The sequence below is a fragment of the Hydractinia symbiolongicarpus genome, chromosome 7 (genome assembly GCF_029227915.1).
Source record: "Hydractinia symbiolongicarpus strain clone_291-10 chromosome 7, HSymV2.1, whole genome shotgun sequence".
NCBI lineage: Eukaryota > Metazoa > Cnidaria > Hydrozoa > Anthoathecata > Hydractiniidae > Hydractinia > Hydractinia symbiolongicarpus.
The window spans coordinates 19,251,339-19,269,584 of NC_079881.1; the positions used below are offsets into that span (position 1 = coordinate 19,251,339).

General features: G+C 36.5%; 2 protein-coding genes across 2 annotated transcripts; both read left to right on the top strand.

The window, feature by feature from the left end:
- Positions 1-5,005: 5,005 nt before the first annotated feature.
- On the top strand, positions 5,006-5,851 carry LOC130648596 (ubiquitin carboxyl-terminal hydrolase 51-like). The gene is made up of 2 exons (XM_057454647.1): positions 5,006-5,457; positions 5,764-5,851. The coding sequence occupies exons 1-2, from the start codon at positions 5,006-5,008 to the stop codon at positions 5,849-5,851; spliced, it is 540 nt and encodes a 179-aa protein (XP_057310630.1).
- Positions 5,852-13,757: 7,906 nt separating this feature from the next.
- On the top strand, positions 13,758-17,777 carry LOC130649028 (uncharacterized). Its single transcript, XM_057455220.1, has 2 exons — positions 13,758-15,058; positions 16,082-17,777. The coding sequence occupies exons 1-2, from the start codon at positions 14,695-14,697 to the stop codon at positions 16,141-16,143; spliced, it is 426 nt and encodes a 141-aa protein (XP_057311203.1). The 5' UTR covers positions 13,758-14,694; the 3' UTR covers positions 16,144-17,777.
- Positions 17,778-18,246: the final 469 nt, after the last annotated feature.

Genomic DNA, 18,246 nt, shown 5'->3' on the forward strand with positions numbered 1-18,246 from the left:
TGTAAAAACATTTCAAAAATCCTGTTTGTTGTGCCTGCATTTGCAATAAGGTTTGTTGGAAGTTTTCTTGTTGTTTATTTATTTGTGCATGAGCATGTTTTTCCATCTGCTGTCTCTGAGCATTTGCTTGTTCTCGTTGAAATTCTATTTCCTGCCTCCTCATTTCTAACTCTCTTCACCTTAACTTTGATTTCACCATCCATATTCTCCAAGCACCTTTTCCTTTTTGAGAACTTTTGTCATGTTCCTCCTTTTATTGCAACAGCATCCCTTTCCAAATCAAATGCTTGGTTTTCATTAAAGTATTTTTATCGCACGACAGTGCGCGATATGTATTGAGCGACAGTCGTGCGACTCGTCATCGCACGATTATTTTGGAAGTGAAGTTGCACTGACAAGAAATATGGCTAGTAATATACGCTATTTATGGCGTTGTCAGCTTGCACTATTCAATGCATTACTAGCTCTCGAAGAAAGAACAAAATCAAAAGAAATCACAAATTTTTGGGTGCGTTCGTTTTTTAAAAACCGGTGCAAAAAAAGGTGCATTTAATACTCTAGTTCCTGAGCTACGACTGTATGATAGAGTTTTTTTATCGCTTCTTACGAATGTCACACAAAAGATGCAAATATTTATTATCTCTTGCGTCACTTACTATTGCAAAAAAGCCTTGTCGTAGCCGTTAACTGATATCTTTATCAGAGCAATTAATTGTCATGCTGAGATACTTAGCTACTGGTGATTCATAACAAACGCAAGCACTTCTTTTTAGACTTGGGAGAACAACTGTGAGCAACATCGTCAGCAAAACAACAGAGGCATATTTCAGAAAATTTTTATAGCCACTTACGTCAAGTGATGGTTGATAGAACTGTTTGGCTTTGTCGAACTCTTCTTTATCACATGATAGTTGGATTAATCTTTGGTTGATCATAACAGGGAGTTGCTTGAGGATGGTCGGTGGGTGATTAGACTGCGCATTATCACACAATGGCTTGCTGTTTGGTTTATGGTATGGAAAGTATTTTCCGGAATTCAAATCGAAACATCCAGGAAGTCAGTTGCAGCTGTACCAACTGTCATGGAGTATCGCTGCAAGAGCATTCCCATACAAATGTGGAACACGGAGATGTGACCTTTGCTTGTCCGAAAAAACACTCATAATAAGCTCTGAACCCAAGGGACTCTTGAATAAACGAACTGAGCTCTTATCGAAATGCCGACATAGAAATAAGTTTATAATAGGAAACATTAAATAACTAACATATTTCTTGAGACTGATATGGATTAAAAAATTAACACAAGAAATACAAAAAATCATTTAAAATATATTCAGACAAACCTAAAAAGCCAATAAACAATTACCCTTTTTCTTAGCCCTATTTCTTCAGCTCTTTGTCTCTCCTCTTGTTTTTTAATTTCCATTTCATGTTGATTTTCCTGTTTTTTAAGAGCTTTCTATAATTGTCAACACAACTACATATATATGACTTATTTATTATTCTTAGTAAGAAATTTTAAAAATGTTCGTAAAGGTACAGAAAAGACTTGCTTGAAAGTCCTTATCTTGCTGTGATCTAATTTGGGAAAAAGTTGCAGTAAAAGCAGGGCCCATGAAAACCTCAGGGTCAAAAGTTTCATTGATCCATTCTTCATCTTCCTGAAAATAACGAAAGTCTTACTTTTTTTATGGCTTTTTTGAATCACAGTGGTGGTCCGTAAATGCTGAAATTTCAACTTCCATACCACACAATTGGCAAATTGTGCTTCGTCCGAAACTTCGTGCTCTCTGTTGTACCAAAATTGGGGTAAAAATTATCTTTTCTGCAATATATTCATTTTATTTAAGTTATTAATAGCGAATCCTCACAGTCGTGGCGAAGCTGTGAAAATTATAGCCTTGCCCTGTGCGCCAGGCAACGCAGGGTGGTCCCTTGTCCTGTGCATATTGATTTGGAGGTAAATAGATTAGCTAATTCTTGCCAGTCAGACCAAATTCCTCCCTTGAAAAGGTGCAGCGTCGTCCTTCAGGATATCTTCTCAAAACGTGGTGCTGAAAAGTTTTAGACAGCGAATGCGTTTCCGGATAAAAACCACACAAACCATCCCTGTCACATTGATGAGAAATATCTTGAAGATTTGCGAATCAAAACACCAATAAAATGGGGTAAAATGATCGATCCTCTTTGGTCTACCTTGGACATAGCTGTTTCTAACAGACTAAGTAGTTGTCTAAACCTATGCGAATCATTATCAGCTAAGGTGAAACTTATCGAAGACACTATATATGAGGAAGGTGCAAAAACATTTGGCCATCCAGAAGCTAAAAAGTTTAAAAATCTTTCTGGTAAAAATAGGAGGACTTTGCTGTCCATTAAACTAATACAGTTAAAAAACTGTCTTGTGGCGCAGGTAATGACTGTGTCCGACCCTGTCCAGAAGTCAAATCTACAGGAGCTGCTAGCAGAAACGCAAGAAAAAATTAAGGTGATACGTCGTGCAGAGAGACGGTTAAGGAAAAAGATTAAGTTCACAAAGGCACAGTTTGCGTTCAGGGCAAACCCGTTTGCAGCTGGTAAGGCTTTGCGTGATCCAAAATGCAAAGCCACACTGCGTGTTAACCAACAGACCTTAGACCAACATAAATCTTTGGCTGTTCAGGATAAGTTCTATGACGTTCCCTTGACGAATCCAGACGGTCTTCCTGCTGCCCCATCAATTCTGAAAGCTTTTAACTCGTCTTCTCTTAAATACAAAAATTTTTTAACTCTTCTAGCAAGCAGGAGAAACGCTTCATCTCCTGGTGTTATTGCAATTCCTTACAAAGTTTATAAAAAGTGTCCTAAGATTATTACCCTCTTGTTTAATGTTTTTAAATGTTGTGTCAAAAATTGTGTCGTACCTGTTCAATGGCGTATTGCTCGTGAAATGTATATACCTAAATCGAAAACTCCTATGGAGTCAAACATAAAAGACTTTAGACCTATAGCAATTTCAAATGTCGAAGGTAAGCTTCTCTTCAGCCTTGTATCAAGGCGGTTGGAAGCTCATATCATAACAAACAACAAGTTTATAAATACATCTGTCCAAAAAGGTTGTATGGAAAAGGTTCCGGGCTGCTGGGAACATATGTCAATGGTTTGGTCAGCACTCAAAGATGCCCAAGTCAGATCTAGCAACTATTTGGCTAGATATCGCAAATGCATATCCTTCAATTCCTCACCGTCTTATCTTCTTTGCTCTTCAGCGGTACGGTGTTCCACCACCTTGGATTGCTTTTATTAGAAACTACTACATTGGTATCTACAGTAAATAATTTTCTGAATATGCACCAAGTTTTTGGCATAAACACATGCGAGACATATTTGCTGGTTGTACGCTATCCATTGTCCTCTTTTTAGGTGGCATCAATGTTGTTCTGGAATATACCTTATTGGCTTCCGTTTTCGGAGTTATCACATCAAGCAAGGTGGCACTTCCCGTAATGAGAGCTTTCATGGACGACATTAACCTTATGTCTTCATCCGTTTCGGGTACTCAAAAGCTATTAGACAGATGTGCTACCGCACTCAAATGGGCTGGTATGGACTTCTGAACCCAGAAGTCGCGAAGTATTGTTATTATAAAAGGCAAGTCTCTGAATTCTACACCTTTCACCGTCCAAAAGCCTGCAAACCCTACGGACTTCTCTTCCTATATACCACCTATATACCATCTATCCACTCCATGCCAGTCAGAAGATTGGTAACAGAAACTGCTAGAGACATCGATGCAGAAGACCATATAAGTAAGGCTATGCAGTTACAAGTGCAAGGGTACTGGACCAGATGAGAAATTACATTAAAAACGATCTCTCCTGGAAATCCTTGCTGGGCATGCCCCAAACTTGCTTGCTTTTTGTTTAGGATCTACCTGCGATGTTCTCCCATCACCAAGTAATTTGAAGAGGTGGAGTTTGTGCACTGAAACCTCCTGTTTCTTATGCGGTAAGCAAGGGTGCACCACAGCCCACGTCTTAGGTAGCTGCAAAAGTGCTCTTACATAGGGTCGGTTTACATTTCGCCACGATTCTGTTTTGCCTCTACTTTTAGAGCTTCTTACTGAGTTTACTACTTCTATCTCTTCCCCGGTAAAGCAACTAAACAACATCAAATTTGTTAAAGCAGGTGCTCGTCCCCCCTAGTAAAAAGTCTATAGGTCTCTTACATCTTGCCTCCGATTGGTTGCTTCTTTCTGACTTAAAAGGTGGATTCGTTTTCCCTGGTCATATCGCAATAACATCGCTTAGACCAGATCTTGTCATGTACTCTAACAACAGTAAACGTGTAATTTTGATAGAGCTTACCTGTCCATGTGAGGAAAATATGGAAATCTGGCATTCAAAGAAACTTTCGATGTATTCACCCTTAGTTGAAATTATTAAACAGAACGGATGGAATGTAGATATTTTCGCAATTGAAGTAGGTGCTCGAGGTTATTGCTCTCGATCAGTGTCACTGTGTTTAAAAAGATTAGGGTTGAACAACAACAAAACTTTCCGAGCTGCGCGTAACCTTGCTGATGTATGTATGAAATCCTCTTTTTGTATTTGGATTGCAAGAAATTCAAGTGAATGGAATCAAGATGGACTTATCTCCATATCCTCCACACCAACGGGGCCTGATTCTCAAATGCCAAAAACAAAAACCTTGCCACAGAAACAAAACCGAACTTACTGTAAGAGCAACCCGTCTGAAAAGCCTTTCCCTGATTTGCCTACCCACAAGACTGCTTCAATAACTTTACATGCAGGGCATGTTTCTCCACTTTCCAAGTCAGTTTTACTGAACTTATCTCTGCTGTATAGATCACGCTCTGCTATAGACCCGTCCCACTTTCTCAGAGCTTTGCAGTGTAAGATGTCAAGCATTAGGGGCGCTCCATTTAATATTAACACTTTTACACATCTTGGATGAATAACATGACCGCAATTCGTGTCTTTTTTCATCTAGTAGGGAGGAGAGGATGACTATTGTGCCACTTGCTACCTCAAGTAGCGTTGCAAACTCTTTTCACTTGTTTTTCCAACCCGAAGAGCTGACTGACAATGACATGTGGCTTTGTCCACAGTATTCTTCCCTCCAGAATAGTACAAGAGAGACAGCTTTTAGTCAGTGTGGAGATTTGATTCTCCAACTAAAAAGATTTACCTTTGTTGAGGGAAGATCAGTAAAAAACAACCAATTTGTTAATTGTATATCTCACTCTGGCAACATATTGGAGGCACCTTCACATCCTGCAGATATTGTATCTTTTACTAACAAATACAAACTAGTGGCAACTATAAATCATTCAGGCACACTAGCAGCAGGTCATTATTGGGCATTTATTAAAGATCGGAATGTAGACGAGTGGTTGAAATGCGATGACAGGGCAGTAGTCAAGGGTAAGCCGTCTGATATAAATAACTCAACAGTGTATGTGTTGTTCTTTCTCAAGCTGTGAAAACGCAAGTTTTGCTTTGCAAAAGGGGAAGGATTTCTTTTCCTTGCGATTTTATTACCCCGGCTGTTGTTTTCACCGGCAGCCTACCGTAATTCAGGAGTTTGCTCACTCCCCACTCTCTTACAGAGTAATTAAAAGAAGCTAAGCAAGGGGGTTTGACAATCTGTCTTGTCTTTTGGTGTGACGGGCCCACTTTTAACCCCAGTCCATTAGGGAGGCCAAGTTTGCTCACTTTGTCTATAGGGTTAACGATCCTGCCCGATTATTGTTATATGAAGCTTTGCAAAGGGGTTTGAAATTTCCTTTTCGGGTCTTCGTGGATTTACGCCCACGCATTTTACCCCAGTAACTTCAGGCTGGTCCTGACATAGGGCTGGTCCCAAGCGTCAATCACCTGAGTAAGGCTGAGTGTTGGGATCCCGTGACACATGTGGTAAGCTACGGCCAGGTTCACAAGTCCTGGCGCATGGGTGGTTGTCTGCTCTTATTTATAGTTTTGTATTTATAGTTTTATATTTATTTGTTTCTTTTTATGTCGTATAACAATTTGTAACTGTCAGTAGGTGTTTGTGATGTAATGTTTATAGAGGGTCTTTAGTTCAATTACCTTCATTCTGCAGACTATCCTTGTAAAAAGGGAGATCTTGCACTGAATATAGATCTCCAGAGGGTGTAACCTCTACAATACAAAAACAAAAGAGTCAGTAGACTAGTTCCATCATTACAGCTTGCTGTTTTGTTATCTTACAATCATTAAGTCTTTGATATACCAAAAGTGTGCACAAATCCTACTGACCTTTTGAGAAGGATTGGCCGCCATGTCTAGATCTTTTTGCAGTGGCTTGATGTATATGCAGGCAGTACTTGACACTTCCTTTCTGATCTTTTTGATATCATACCATGTTGTGGAAAGTTTGGTCAAGGGCCGATTGCATGCACTTGATTTGGACCGATAAAGTGTGAAGCCACCACAATTTTTTAATTCTGGGAAATTATCTTCTAATATGGTAACAACTTCAAAATGTGAACCATATTTGTCATTAAATTTAATCTTTTTTCCCCATTCCTGCTTTATTTAGTTGTTCTACTTGCCCAGCTGTTGGAGCGTTCGTCTGATCTCTTTTAGACTCCAAGTCTCGTTGAGTAGTAGGAGTGAATGAACATAAGTACGTTTGACCTCCTTTGACCTCCCCTCAAACCCCCACCCCAGCCACCCTACCCGCCCACAATCGGTAAATCTGACGGCATCCGAAAATAAATCCGATCAGATCCGATTCCGATAAAATTTTCGAGCATGCGCAACAGCGACTAGCGGGAATAATGCTGACATTAACAAATTTTTGAGCATGCGCGAGTAGAGGAAATCCCTTACTCGATGACCTTTTTTAATTGAGCCGTTTTAGGAACACTATTAGCAAATATATAAGACACCATATCAGCACCAGTAGCAGCAACCCGCGACGCCCTTACCGATCGATTAAAGAATGGGAGGGATACTGTTACTTTTTTATTATAACAAGGCGAAGGAGCAAATTTCATCAACAACAACGCTTCACGATGTTGTGGAACAAGAAGCACAAGAGGATTACCGTGGAGTTGAGGACATCAAGCACCTGTTCCCGCAAGAGAGAAACCCACCAGAAGGTGTTGAAGATATTCAGCACATATTCGATGAGCATGACACGCAAATGCTAGAAGCGGGGATTTGAGGGGGTAAAGGTGTCAAAGGAGGTCAAACGTACCTAGGTTCATTCCCTCCTACTACTCCTTGATTGGAAAAGGAATAGCTCGAAGCATTCTTGATTGATTAACATGCTTTATATTTCGAGAAGATAAATGTGGAAACGCTTTTCTTTTTTAGAAAAGAAAGAGAATTATAGCTACCTACAGTTGATTTTCTATATGTACAGAACACAGACAGAATACAGAATATATAGTTTGTTGACAAAGAGGAGAAGAAAATTAATTAACTAGCTCCTAAGCTAGCTATGTAGCTACACGTACACATAATCTTCACACGCGAGATCATTAAAAGATTCTTTTTCATTTGTATTACTGTTAGCGGCGTCAGTGAGAATTCTTGCAGCTTCCTGTACTGCTGCTATAAGGTCTTTCTTTTCATCAGCCATTATTGAGACCTGGCCAACCACGCTTCGTCCACACGTTGTATTCCTAGAAATGGCAAGTTTACAGGACAAATTATTAAGGCTTGACGCCGCTTTCTAGAAAGCATCAGCGCAAATTTACGGGGCAAATGTGCATGCTGGACACCTCTTTCTGGAAAGCACAGGCGCAAAGTTACGGGGCAATTATTCAGGACTAGTCGATAAGGCCCGTGGAAAAATCCACTTAGGCAAAAGGCCTGTGAAAAATAGGTTGCTTTAGATATTTTTCTGACGTCAGCAGTGCATTAAAAAATAAATGTTCTTAAAATCTTACACAAAATGTCAATGTCAAATCGCATTAAATCCTCAAATCTTACGCAAAATAAAAAAGAACAGCTTGATAGGTGTAAAATCTAGTTGATAAAATGTTACAACAACGACACTCACAACACCAAACTCATAACACCAAACTCACAAAAGCGACAGTAAGAACACCGACTGTTACAACACCGACAGTCACAACACGAATAATAACAATGTCAGAAATAACACATCTCAAATATGTACATCCTATAAGTGATTATGTTGAAAACCTTAGTATTTTATTCAAAAATGTAGAAAAGGAGGCCTGCAAGAGTTAGCACAAATCAACAAAAATAATTTTTTTAAACATTATAAATATTGTCTTTCCCTTAGAAGCTTATACAAAAATACGAAAAAGCCATAGTTTGGAAAACATTAAATTTAAATCTAGAAAAAACAGTTCGGTTGCATACCATCCTCTTCAACAAAAATTTACACAAAATGTAAAAATCAACCAGTTAAGAACACAAAAATCTTCTCTTTTGGTTCCGTACTTCCCTTTATCAACAATTTTAAACCTAAATGTCAAAAAATCAATGAGCAAAGAATAAACTTGAATCAACACAGATCATTATGTGTAGAGCTTGAAACAATAATTAAAGTAATGTATAGAATCATGTACAACACCAACAATAATAATAAAGTCAGAAATAACACTCTCAAATATTTACTTCGTTGAAAGACTTTAATATTTCAATCAGAAGTGTCAAAAAACATCAAATTTATATCTGGAAAATCAATTCTTCGATTACATACTATCCTGTTCCCCAAAAATATACACAAATTATAAAAATGAACAGGTTAACAATACAAAGATTTTTTCCTTAGTATTGTGATCTGTAGAGACCTTTACCAACCATTTTAAACGTGAATGTCAAAAATGATTAAGGAGTAAATTTGAATCAACAAAGATATTATTTTTGGGAAACAGGGTGTATATACGGTCCGTCCTCACAAAAGTTAACACAAAATGTAAAACAGATCGGTTTTTGAGGGGCACATCCAAATCAGCTAAAAAATCAGTTCATTTAGCATGTTCTATATTGCCATTGCCCATAAATCTTCCACAAAAAGGTTATGAAACACATCAAATTATAGAAAAATCAGGCATTTCTTAAATATAAAAAACAAAATAGTTTTAGTCGGAACAATTAGTAAGTTTTTCATTATCACCAAAAACAGTTATTACCACAATTTTAAAATAATAACGTGAAACCATGGAATTTTCTTCCAGCAAAAATGACATCACATATATATAGTTTAGTTCTTCCGAACAAAAGCTTATAAATACCAATTATGAAAAAGCCATTAGCTTACACAAAAGCCTTTAGTGGTGGCCAATTCCACAAACTTTGTTCTTTCAGTATATTGCATGTGGTCTTTTCCCCACAAAATTTTAAAGAACAGCAGTTTGCAACACAAAAACACCAACTGGGCTCGATGGAAAGTAAGTCCTGGAATGTTGCGGTTTAAACACAGAGTCCACGGATAATACCTTTCGCGTGCCCGTGTGTCTAAGGTTCTTTCGGCTGATAGCTTAATTTCAAAGAGATTTTAGGTTTGCAGGGCTCTTAGACCACAATAGTATACCATTAAAAGGCACTTATGCTTACCCAAAGCTTGTTTCAAATATAATTAAATGAAGCGAAAAAGATATTTACCATGCCAGAGCATTTGCAAGGCAATTGGACAAAATGGTGCTCTTATGTGAAAAATGATTTATCTTGTAGAACAATTCTTTAACTGCCACAATGTATAACTTCCTTTTGTATAGGGGCAACCTACGACACCCTTTCCTCTTCAAAAAATCTTGTGAAATGGGGAATTGAGAAAGACAAATGTCTCTCACATATTGGGTGCCTGTATGACCTCCCTTATGCAAGGTAGATACACATACCGACATGACTTGGTGTTATTTGTAGCGGTTTATATAACTTAGAAAACACACGTTATGCAAACTTGATCTTCCAAAAGTTAAAAAAGCCATTTCTGTTAGCAAAACAAACTCAAAATAAGGCGAAGCATTTGTAGGTATTCTTCAAAGTTCGGCTGTTTCTAAAATTCAATTGATCCTCCCAATTTTTTGCGTGCTATAAAAAATCATATCTCAGCCGCGAAGGGAAGCGTGTTTAATATCTTCGCTCAGCACAACGTCTCCGAGGTTCTTGAATATCTCCTACGAGCAAATAGTTCACAAGTGGATACATTGCAACAATAGAGCGGTAATTTTGTGTGATGACCGCCTTATTAATAGTCACGAGTCATACGTTTTTTTAAAAGACCTGAGGTAAGAGTATTTTAACTTAAATAAGTCAGCAAGGGGGCTTGACTGCACTTAGTCTTGTCTTTGGAGAGTGACGATTTAACTTATTATCCCAGTCAAAAATAAAAATAAAATAAAAATTAATTTAGCAAGGAGGTATGATCATACTTGGTCTTGTCTTTGGAGAGTGACGACTCCACTTATAACCTCAGTCAAAAAAAAATAGCAGAGGGGATTTAGTCAAACCTGATCTTGTCTTTGGAGAGTAACGATTCCACTTATTACTGTTAGTTAAAGCTAAAAAACAAAGAATAGCAAAGTTAAACAGACAACGATTTACTTTAGGAATAGAGGAGTGTCCAGTTTCTGCTGATGACAGTTGGCGGACTTTTTCGAGATCGCTCTCCTCACCTTTAACTGCCTTGGTGACAAAGGTCCCATGACATTGTAAACTTTCTGTTAGACTTTTCCGATCACCGTCTCCATGCTGGATTCATGGTTCCTCCGTTTATCCTTTAGCATATTTGCCAGAAACTCGTCGAGCTTTCTGACCTCAATAAATGACATGAATTTTTTAAACATCTTAGTAACATACGAGGCGGCCTTCCCCTTTAGCAATAACGATTTAAACTGCTTATCATCCGAAATAGTTTTAAATCGCTTATATTCAATGAGATTGCTAATGCAACTGCTGTCATCTTCTTTGATGAAAGATCGTTTCGTCCTCGACTTGGTCGTTTATTATCATTAACAACTTGATTATCAGACGAATCCTCAGGTACAGTGGAAGACGTTACTTCTATTTGACTCATAATTATAATTAGATTGTAAAGATAAAAGAAGATAAAGTGGAACATATATATAACGACGAACTCAAGTTTCCTTCCTCTTGCGTGAAATTGAAAGAAAGAGGAAGTACCGAGTTCGTGCTCCTTCGTGTTTCATGGAGCCGAACGCGGTTGATTGAGATGAAATATTCAGTATTAGATCGACTGATATTTTATGAAATAAAATCCAGTTCCCTTGCAGTAGCTTCAGAAACGAAAGTAAAACAAAGCGAAAGCCTAATAAAAGGTTTAGGAAAATATATTAAACAAAAGCAAACTTTAATATTAATTACTTTTTATGTGACAAGAAATACTGTAAATAGTAAATTAATTGTTTTTCAAAATAAATGCCTATTTAAGAGCCTGTGTTACATCGAATTCCATAGCAAATCACATATCCGTCGTTTATTGTAAGTTTTGTTTAATCTTTGACAAATAAAACGGCCTTCGTGTCATATAACAGTTGGAGTTTCTAACAAAAAATATCATATGCAGTTATATAGAGTCGCTCTAAATAATAGTTGACCCTTACTTCGAGATAAGCACGAAACATGGAAGAATTTGTATCACAGCAGAGTCTTTGGATAGTTGCACCTCTACGTGGTTTTATCATTACAACTTGCTGTTTTGTCACTTCATCATTACTTTATTTCTAATGTTTTACTTTAAGGAGTTATTAAATATATGTGATCAACTTTTCCAATTAGTTTTTCGGGTAAGAATAATGGAAGTCACGTGCATTAAAATAAATACAATTCCGACACTTAAACACGAGGCAATAATCGCGTTTATTCTTAGGTTTGCCAGCATTACCGCCACAAATATTGGAGCCCACGCAGTAATGATAACTTTTAATTGAAAAATAAAGATCATGTCATAATAACATTGGTATGTTAATTCTTCAAAACATACATTTTTGCTGCAAATGAGAAACATAATTTTCTGTACTAAACATATTCTGCTATTAAGATAATAGGTTTTTTTCTAAAACGAGCTATAAAAGTCATGAAGACAAAGGAATAGATAATTGATTGCTTTACCTTTCAACTAGGAACTGTAATGAAAGTTTAATGCCGTACTTCTAAGCAGAGCTGTCGTGATACAAATGAGTATTGATAAAAACGTTTTATTTAGCACGTGGAAGTTTTTCTAGATTCAGTTGACAGTTATTGAGTTTGTTTAGTTGTTTTGCAATTTCACATTTGACAGCTGCTGTTATAATTGTATTTTTAATTATTTTTATAACTATTTATGTATTATTCATTTTTAGCAGGGAAAATTTATTGATTTTTGGATTATTTCTAAGTAACTATGTTACTTTTGAGCATCTACATTTCCTTACTACTCACTTCTGCAGAAATCAGCAGTACTAACATACAAGTCACACGTTCGTTAACATCCGTTGACAAAATCACGTTTAGTGAAACAAACGATAGATCTGTTTGCAATACATACGGAGCGGTTTATCACTCAAGCAGTACTTATGAAAATAATATTGTTTGCCAGTGCACAAATTCAAAACCCTCCTTCTACAGTGTAGATGCTGATCAAAAGCCATCATGTTATCCATCAAATGCGAAAAACTTAGGTAATAAATATTCATGATTCTGAAAAACGTAAATAATAATTTTTGTGATGCATTTTGATAGTCGGTGATTCGAGAAATATTTTCTATTTCTAAAATGATCAATGATCAATGCAAAAATAAATCCCTTTACAGAGCCTAAGCGTAGCAACATCTGGAAAAAATTGCCCTGGAGAATGCACTCGGAATTAGTAAAAAACCTGTTTTCGACAAATACACCACAAGAATAAATATTCGACAGTTGTTGAATAATTAAAATGTAGTACTCTGCGAAAAAACATCAACAAAAATTGAAAAAATAAAAATGTTAAAGCGCTCTGAAGCTACAACCATTATCTCCTTGGAAAAAGGAAGAATTGTGTTCCTTTATATGAGCATATTCTTTAGAGGAGCAAAACCTCTAGAATTTAAATTTTAAGACTTAACTGGTCCAGTTTATCATTGTGCGTGCACTTTGTAATTTTCATTCTTTCTGTATTGTCACACCACCTTAACATATTTTCAAATATTTTTTCCATTACAGGTTGCACGGGATGCCAAGGGGACTGTTCTAGTAACATTTCTACGAAAGCGACACCAATATCTTGGATTGGTGGAATTAACACCTTCAGATGCTTTTCTAATGGAGTGTACACCATCAAGTTTTGGAATGGCCAAAGCTGGAAAAAATTTGCAAGAACAAGTGACTTTTCCGTTAGTTATGGCACTGAGTATGAAGGCCTTCGGTTGAAATCTACTGCTAAGATGACTGTAAGTTACTCCAACGACTCTAGCTTGTTTTTATAAAAACTAAAAAAATTTAGTGTAGTGTGTGTGACACAACCTACGGTGAAAAAAACAATGAAAACGTAACTGCGAGATGATATAATCACAACAAGCACATTCAGAGCCAAATAAAAGCATCGGAGCTCACAGAACACATAAATTCACATGGCGAATTATCAACAGGTTCTGAAAACCACTTAGGTATAGGCGATCAATTACAGTGTCAGAAATGTGTTTATTTGAAAATGGTATTACAGGACATTGTACATAAACATTTTCCATTTTTATAAGAAGCCTCGTGCTTGATTTCAAGTTAATTTTAATTTTTATCTCCTTATGTACACTAAAAATTAACGACAATTAATCTCAAAGCGTAAACTATTGTATATTCATATCTACTTATTGTTTGGAGCATAGTGTTCAGTCTTATTGGAATGCAGTTCTAGAGTAAAACGAATTTTTTACGATATGTGTATCCGCATTGTCTAGAAATAGGTTTAGAAAACGCACAATTACAATATTTATATATATATATTTGTGTATTTAGTGGGATCATTCCTCCATATACACCGCATATTCAGACTACAAAGGACATTTGTTCTTAATAACGCTTTACTGCAGCAAAAAGAAATTAACATGCTTTTTGGCTAAAGCAGCAGGATCACAGTCTTGTAAGTAGGAGTGCTATTCCCAACTTACATTTCATCTTCCACAATTTTTCACGAGGAACCGCCTGGTTAGTTTGTTATTCATTGATTAAATTGAAATGGTGTAACTCATATTGGGTGAATCTAAAATTTGACTATATTTTTGTGGGATTGTTTTTTCGGCGTTATATCCTTAAGTGTAGGTCGGCAAGTTATAAAAATATTTAGCAATTTTGTCAATTTTCTCCAAGCCATATTTTCTCCCATTCTGTTAATATTTTTTAACAAATAAGTTTAAAACAGACAACCTATTTTCCTCAGACAGCCTCCTAGGAGATAAGGAAAAAAGCGAATCTAAAAAGACAGCCATATGGATTGGAGTAGGTTCGGCACTATTTCTTCTTCTGCTGATTGTGATCATTTGTTGTTTGGTATGGAAAAAGTAAGTGCTTATCTAATTTTTTCACATATTTTCAGTCCTGGAGGTCCTTTCAGAAAAGAATAGATATAAATATTTTCTGTACTTTTCCGTTAAAAAACAATAGGAAGGCGCAGAAAAAGTCAGCTAGACAAGAACAGACGAGCCCAGATGCTACTGCTCCTCCTTATGTTATATCAAACAACAATGTTCAACAACAACAAGCAACATGCAATATGATACCTCATTCACAACCATCACGAACACTAGATAATCAAATAATCCAGCAGTCTGCACCACTAATGCAGTCTCATGTTGGACAGGTTCAATACCAACCACTGCAGCCACCGCCAGTTGCTCACCAACCAATGATGACACAACAGCAAATTATTCACCATCCACCAGCACAAGTGACTCAAATACATCAGATGCCAATGCAATCTTCAGTGCAGATTATTCCACAAACTTCACAAGTCATGTATGCTGTTCCAAATTCTAATGTCATTGTGCATCCTCTAGCCGCATCAGTGCCATATGGTCCACAATTTGTATTCCCTGGAAAAAAAGGCAAATCCAATATAATGGGACAAGTTGCTAATGGTAATTATGTTTATACATTCAGTCATATTGTTGGAATATTTAACGGTTTTGTAGTCAAATAAGTACCATGTGGTATGGAATCAATTCAGCGTGACAAAAACTCGGCAAACGTGACGTCGTTTTGTCTATATAATAATACAGAGAGAATGTCTGTCTGTGACAGGCAAAGTAAATGTCGCCGATAAAGTTATGTCTCAAATGATAATCAACAAATTAAACATCACGACGTCAATAACGTGAATATAGCGTCTATAGCTTAAATTTAAATTAAGGAAGACATTGCAATGCACAGTTTCAGGCCAAATAACATGAAAACGAGGTTGGGACGTCAGTCAAACGAGGTGGTGACGTTACTTTTCACCGTAGAGGTAACTACGGTCATCCTCGGACCAGATTGGGTAAGTTCTATAAAGCCGGGCCGTACCAACCGTTTCGGTATAGACGGGTTGACAACATCATCAAAATACCTTTGAACCCAAATATCTTTTCAACCGTTCGTTAATAGTACACACAATTCTACGTTTTCTTGATCAGCGTTTCAAGATTTATACGTAAAGGCAACGATTATACAAATTTCTAAAAAATGTTTTGTATTTTGACGTAAGCAAAATTTTTAAACCCTTTTATCTTTCTGAGGAGTTCGTCAAAAACATATGATACTATCCACTATTTTGGATCAGTGTTTCTAGTTCTACATAATTAGCCACCGGATAGACAAAATTAGAGGGTTTTTGCAGACGTCACCAAAAGTCAAGTGATGGTTTTCTCCTGCCTAAGTGGATATTTCCACGGGCCCTATCGACGAGTTATACAATAATGCTTATTTGCAGGTCCAGTTTGTATGGTTACTCAACAATAATGCGGTTGTACAGACTAATACATCATCTGTATATTACTAACGCTGTTTTGTTATTTTTGTTATCTTCCTCTTTTGTTAATTTTTTCTTCGTCGAAATTAGAAAAAAAATGAGCTTTTATTTTAAGTGTCAGTTTTAAAAACATTTCTTTTTGTTTTTGTTTTAGGAATTAAGCTGACTAACAATGTTTTAGACCTTGCAGGTGGAATTAGCGATTTATTTGGATGAAAAATAATTACGTAACCAAGAATATCACGATGTAAAAATGTCATGGCTTGAAATTGTGCGAATGTTAGATAGTAGTAGATATTTTTTATTGCTGTTGTTTTGAATCAACATATAACCAAGAAGCACCAAAGTCATATGTTTATTCAACGTTATCAGCAGCTGGTCGAGGAACTGTATTGTGCTCCGAAAGAAGAAGTGATCATAGGAAGTTTTTAAAAAAAATAGTACTGACTGAAGATGAGTCCAGACCGAAGAAAAAAAGACAACTTCGAAGACTAAGGGGCTGTCCATATGGGAAATATTTCCTCGGCAACCGGGTAATTGCTTCAGCATGATATCACGTCGAGATCTCGGGTTGTTTGCAAACCCTTTACCCGCCTACCGAAATCTCTGGTGCGCATGATCGAGATCTCGGTAAGCGGGTAATGCAGTTTCCTCGGTAGGCGAGATAAACTTATGTCGATTCGAAATATTTCCCATGAACAGCCTCTAAGAAAACTGAAACACCTAAAGGGTGCAAAGATATCAGATTCTTGTTTCTAAACGCTGCTAGACATAATGGTAACAAAGATAATACAAAGACGATCATCGATTAAAGATAGATCTCGTATTTTTTATTTACAATAGTGGATAAACATTCAAACCTTATTTTTCGCAAGGACTTGTTTTTACGTAGGAAATGTTTCACGAGAATCTAATTTTGGCCACAATTTAACGAAATTTAATTTAATTACATTAGATATACAAGCATACATACGTGGTATGCAAGAGGGAGTTTTTAAGTTAAATTTTCAGGTCTTTCTACGGGCCGGTTGAATATTTTTATTGGACAGAAATATATTCATCACTATTGATGAACTAATAAGTTACCTTACTACACGAAATGTGGAATTAAATCAGTAATTAACGCAAATTCTCATTTCAATATGCCCGGAAAAAACTGAAAATGTCGATCTCAAAAAAAGGCGAGCAGAAACCCCGAGTATAAATTGAACAATGTGACTAATCGTTTCGGAGACCTTTTTAATTTATCTGTGAGTTGTTTACCAAGCTTGGCCACATGTTACTCTGGTAAACACCTCATAGTTTAATAATGTTTGTTAGGGTGAGTGAAACCACTCGCTCAAATATTCGGATGAAAAGCGCTTTCCTGTACATGAACCACGTCCGCAAAGAGCAATAGAATTAGCCGCAGAAAAATCGTTTGAGGCCCAACGTAATTTATCCTACCTTAACTACTCCGATTTCCCGGTGGTAAGAAAAATTATGCTGGGTCTCCTGGCTAGGCATTTCAACATCAAAACGCTTAGCTATGCTTGTTCAACGATTCAATGCAAAGGATTAGCTAACAAAGCAGGTAAAAGTACAGTCAGAAAAAACATTGCAAATTAAAGTCATAACACATCAGTCACCGAAGAAGCAAATAGATATTTTTTCTCATCATAAATTTCCGAAACAACACCACCTGCCAAATAAGTTAATCACAAATATTCTAAAACTTACATTTTAAAATTATGAGCATTCCTGTACAGACGAAAGCAGTTGTCTATTGTGAAAAAATTGAACACCTTCTTTTTCGTCTAAATTCGAAGAATATTTAGGAATGAACTTTCAATACAAAATTACTGCAAAGTATAACACTTTGGTTTAGGCAGCAAAATTTTGCCTCGTGTAAAAGGCTAAACGCACAATATTGAAAGTAAAATGTAAAGTAGTTTTTTAATTAAAACACATGCAATGACGATAAGGCAGGTGATCAAGGGAACAAAACAAAAGGGCATTTATGTTATCGTATGTTGTGGCTTTCGGATACTATTTAGCTTTGATTAAGAAATTCATTTCAAAGTTATAATGTTTATGAATATGCGGAAAGTTCTTTAAAAAAGTTAAGCTTGTAATTAGTTTCGACTCAATGAGCTTATGTACTTCCACCAAACTATTCCCTATTTATAGAGAGATTCTTGTTCGGCATATTTTTAATATTTGCTAGAAAATTCTTTTTTCGGCTTTATGCGCATTAAACATTCAATTTACCTAACTTTACTTTACTAGTCTGTTGGGTAGGTTTGGTGTACTTTATGCCATTCCATAATCACATCCTTG

What these genes read in the sequence shown, in the direction of transcription:
- LOC130648596 (XM_057454647.1), top strand. Translation starts at nt 5,006, where the DNA reads ATGACTATTGTGCCACTTGCTACCTCAAGTAGCGTTGCAAACTCTTTT. An exon ending in GATATAAATAACTCAACAGT is followed by an intron (nt 5,458 to 5,763) that starts GTATGTGTTGTT and finishes TGTTATATGAAG; the next exon opens with CTTTGCAAAGGGGTTTGAAA.
- LOC130649028 (XM_057455220.1), top strand. Translation starts at nt 14,695, where the DNA reads ATGATACCTCATTCACAACCATCACGAACACTAGATAATCAAATAATC. An exon ending in AATGGGACAAGTTGCTAATG is followed by an intron (nt 15,059 to 16,081) that starts GTAATTATGTTT and finishes TTTTTGTTTTAG; the next exon opens with GAATTAAGCTGACTAACAAT.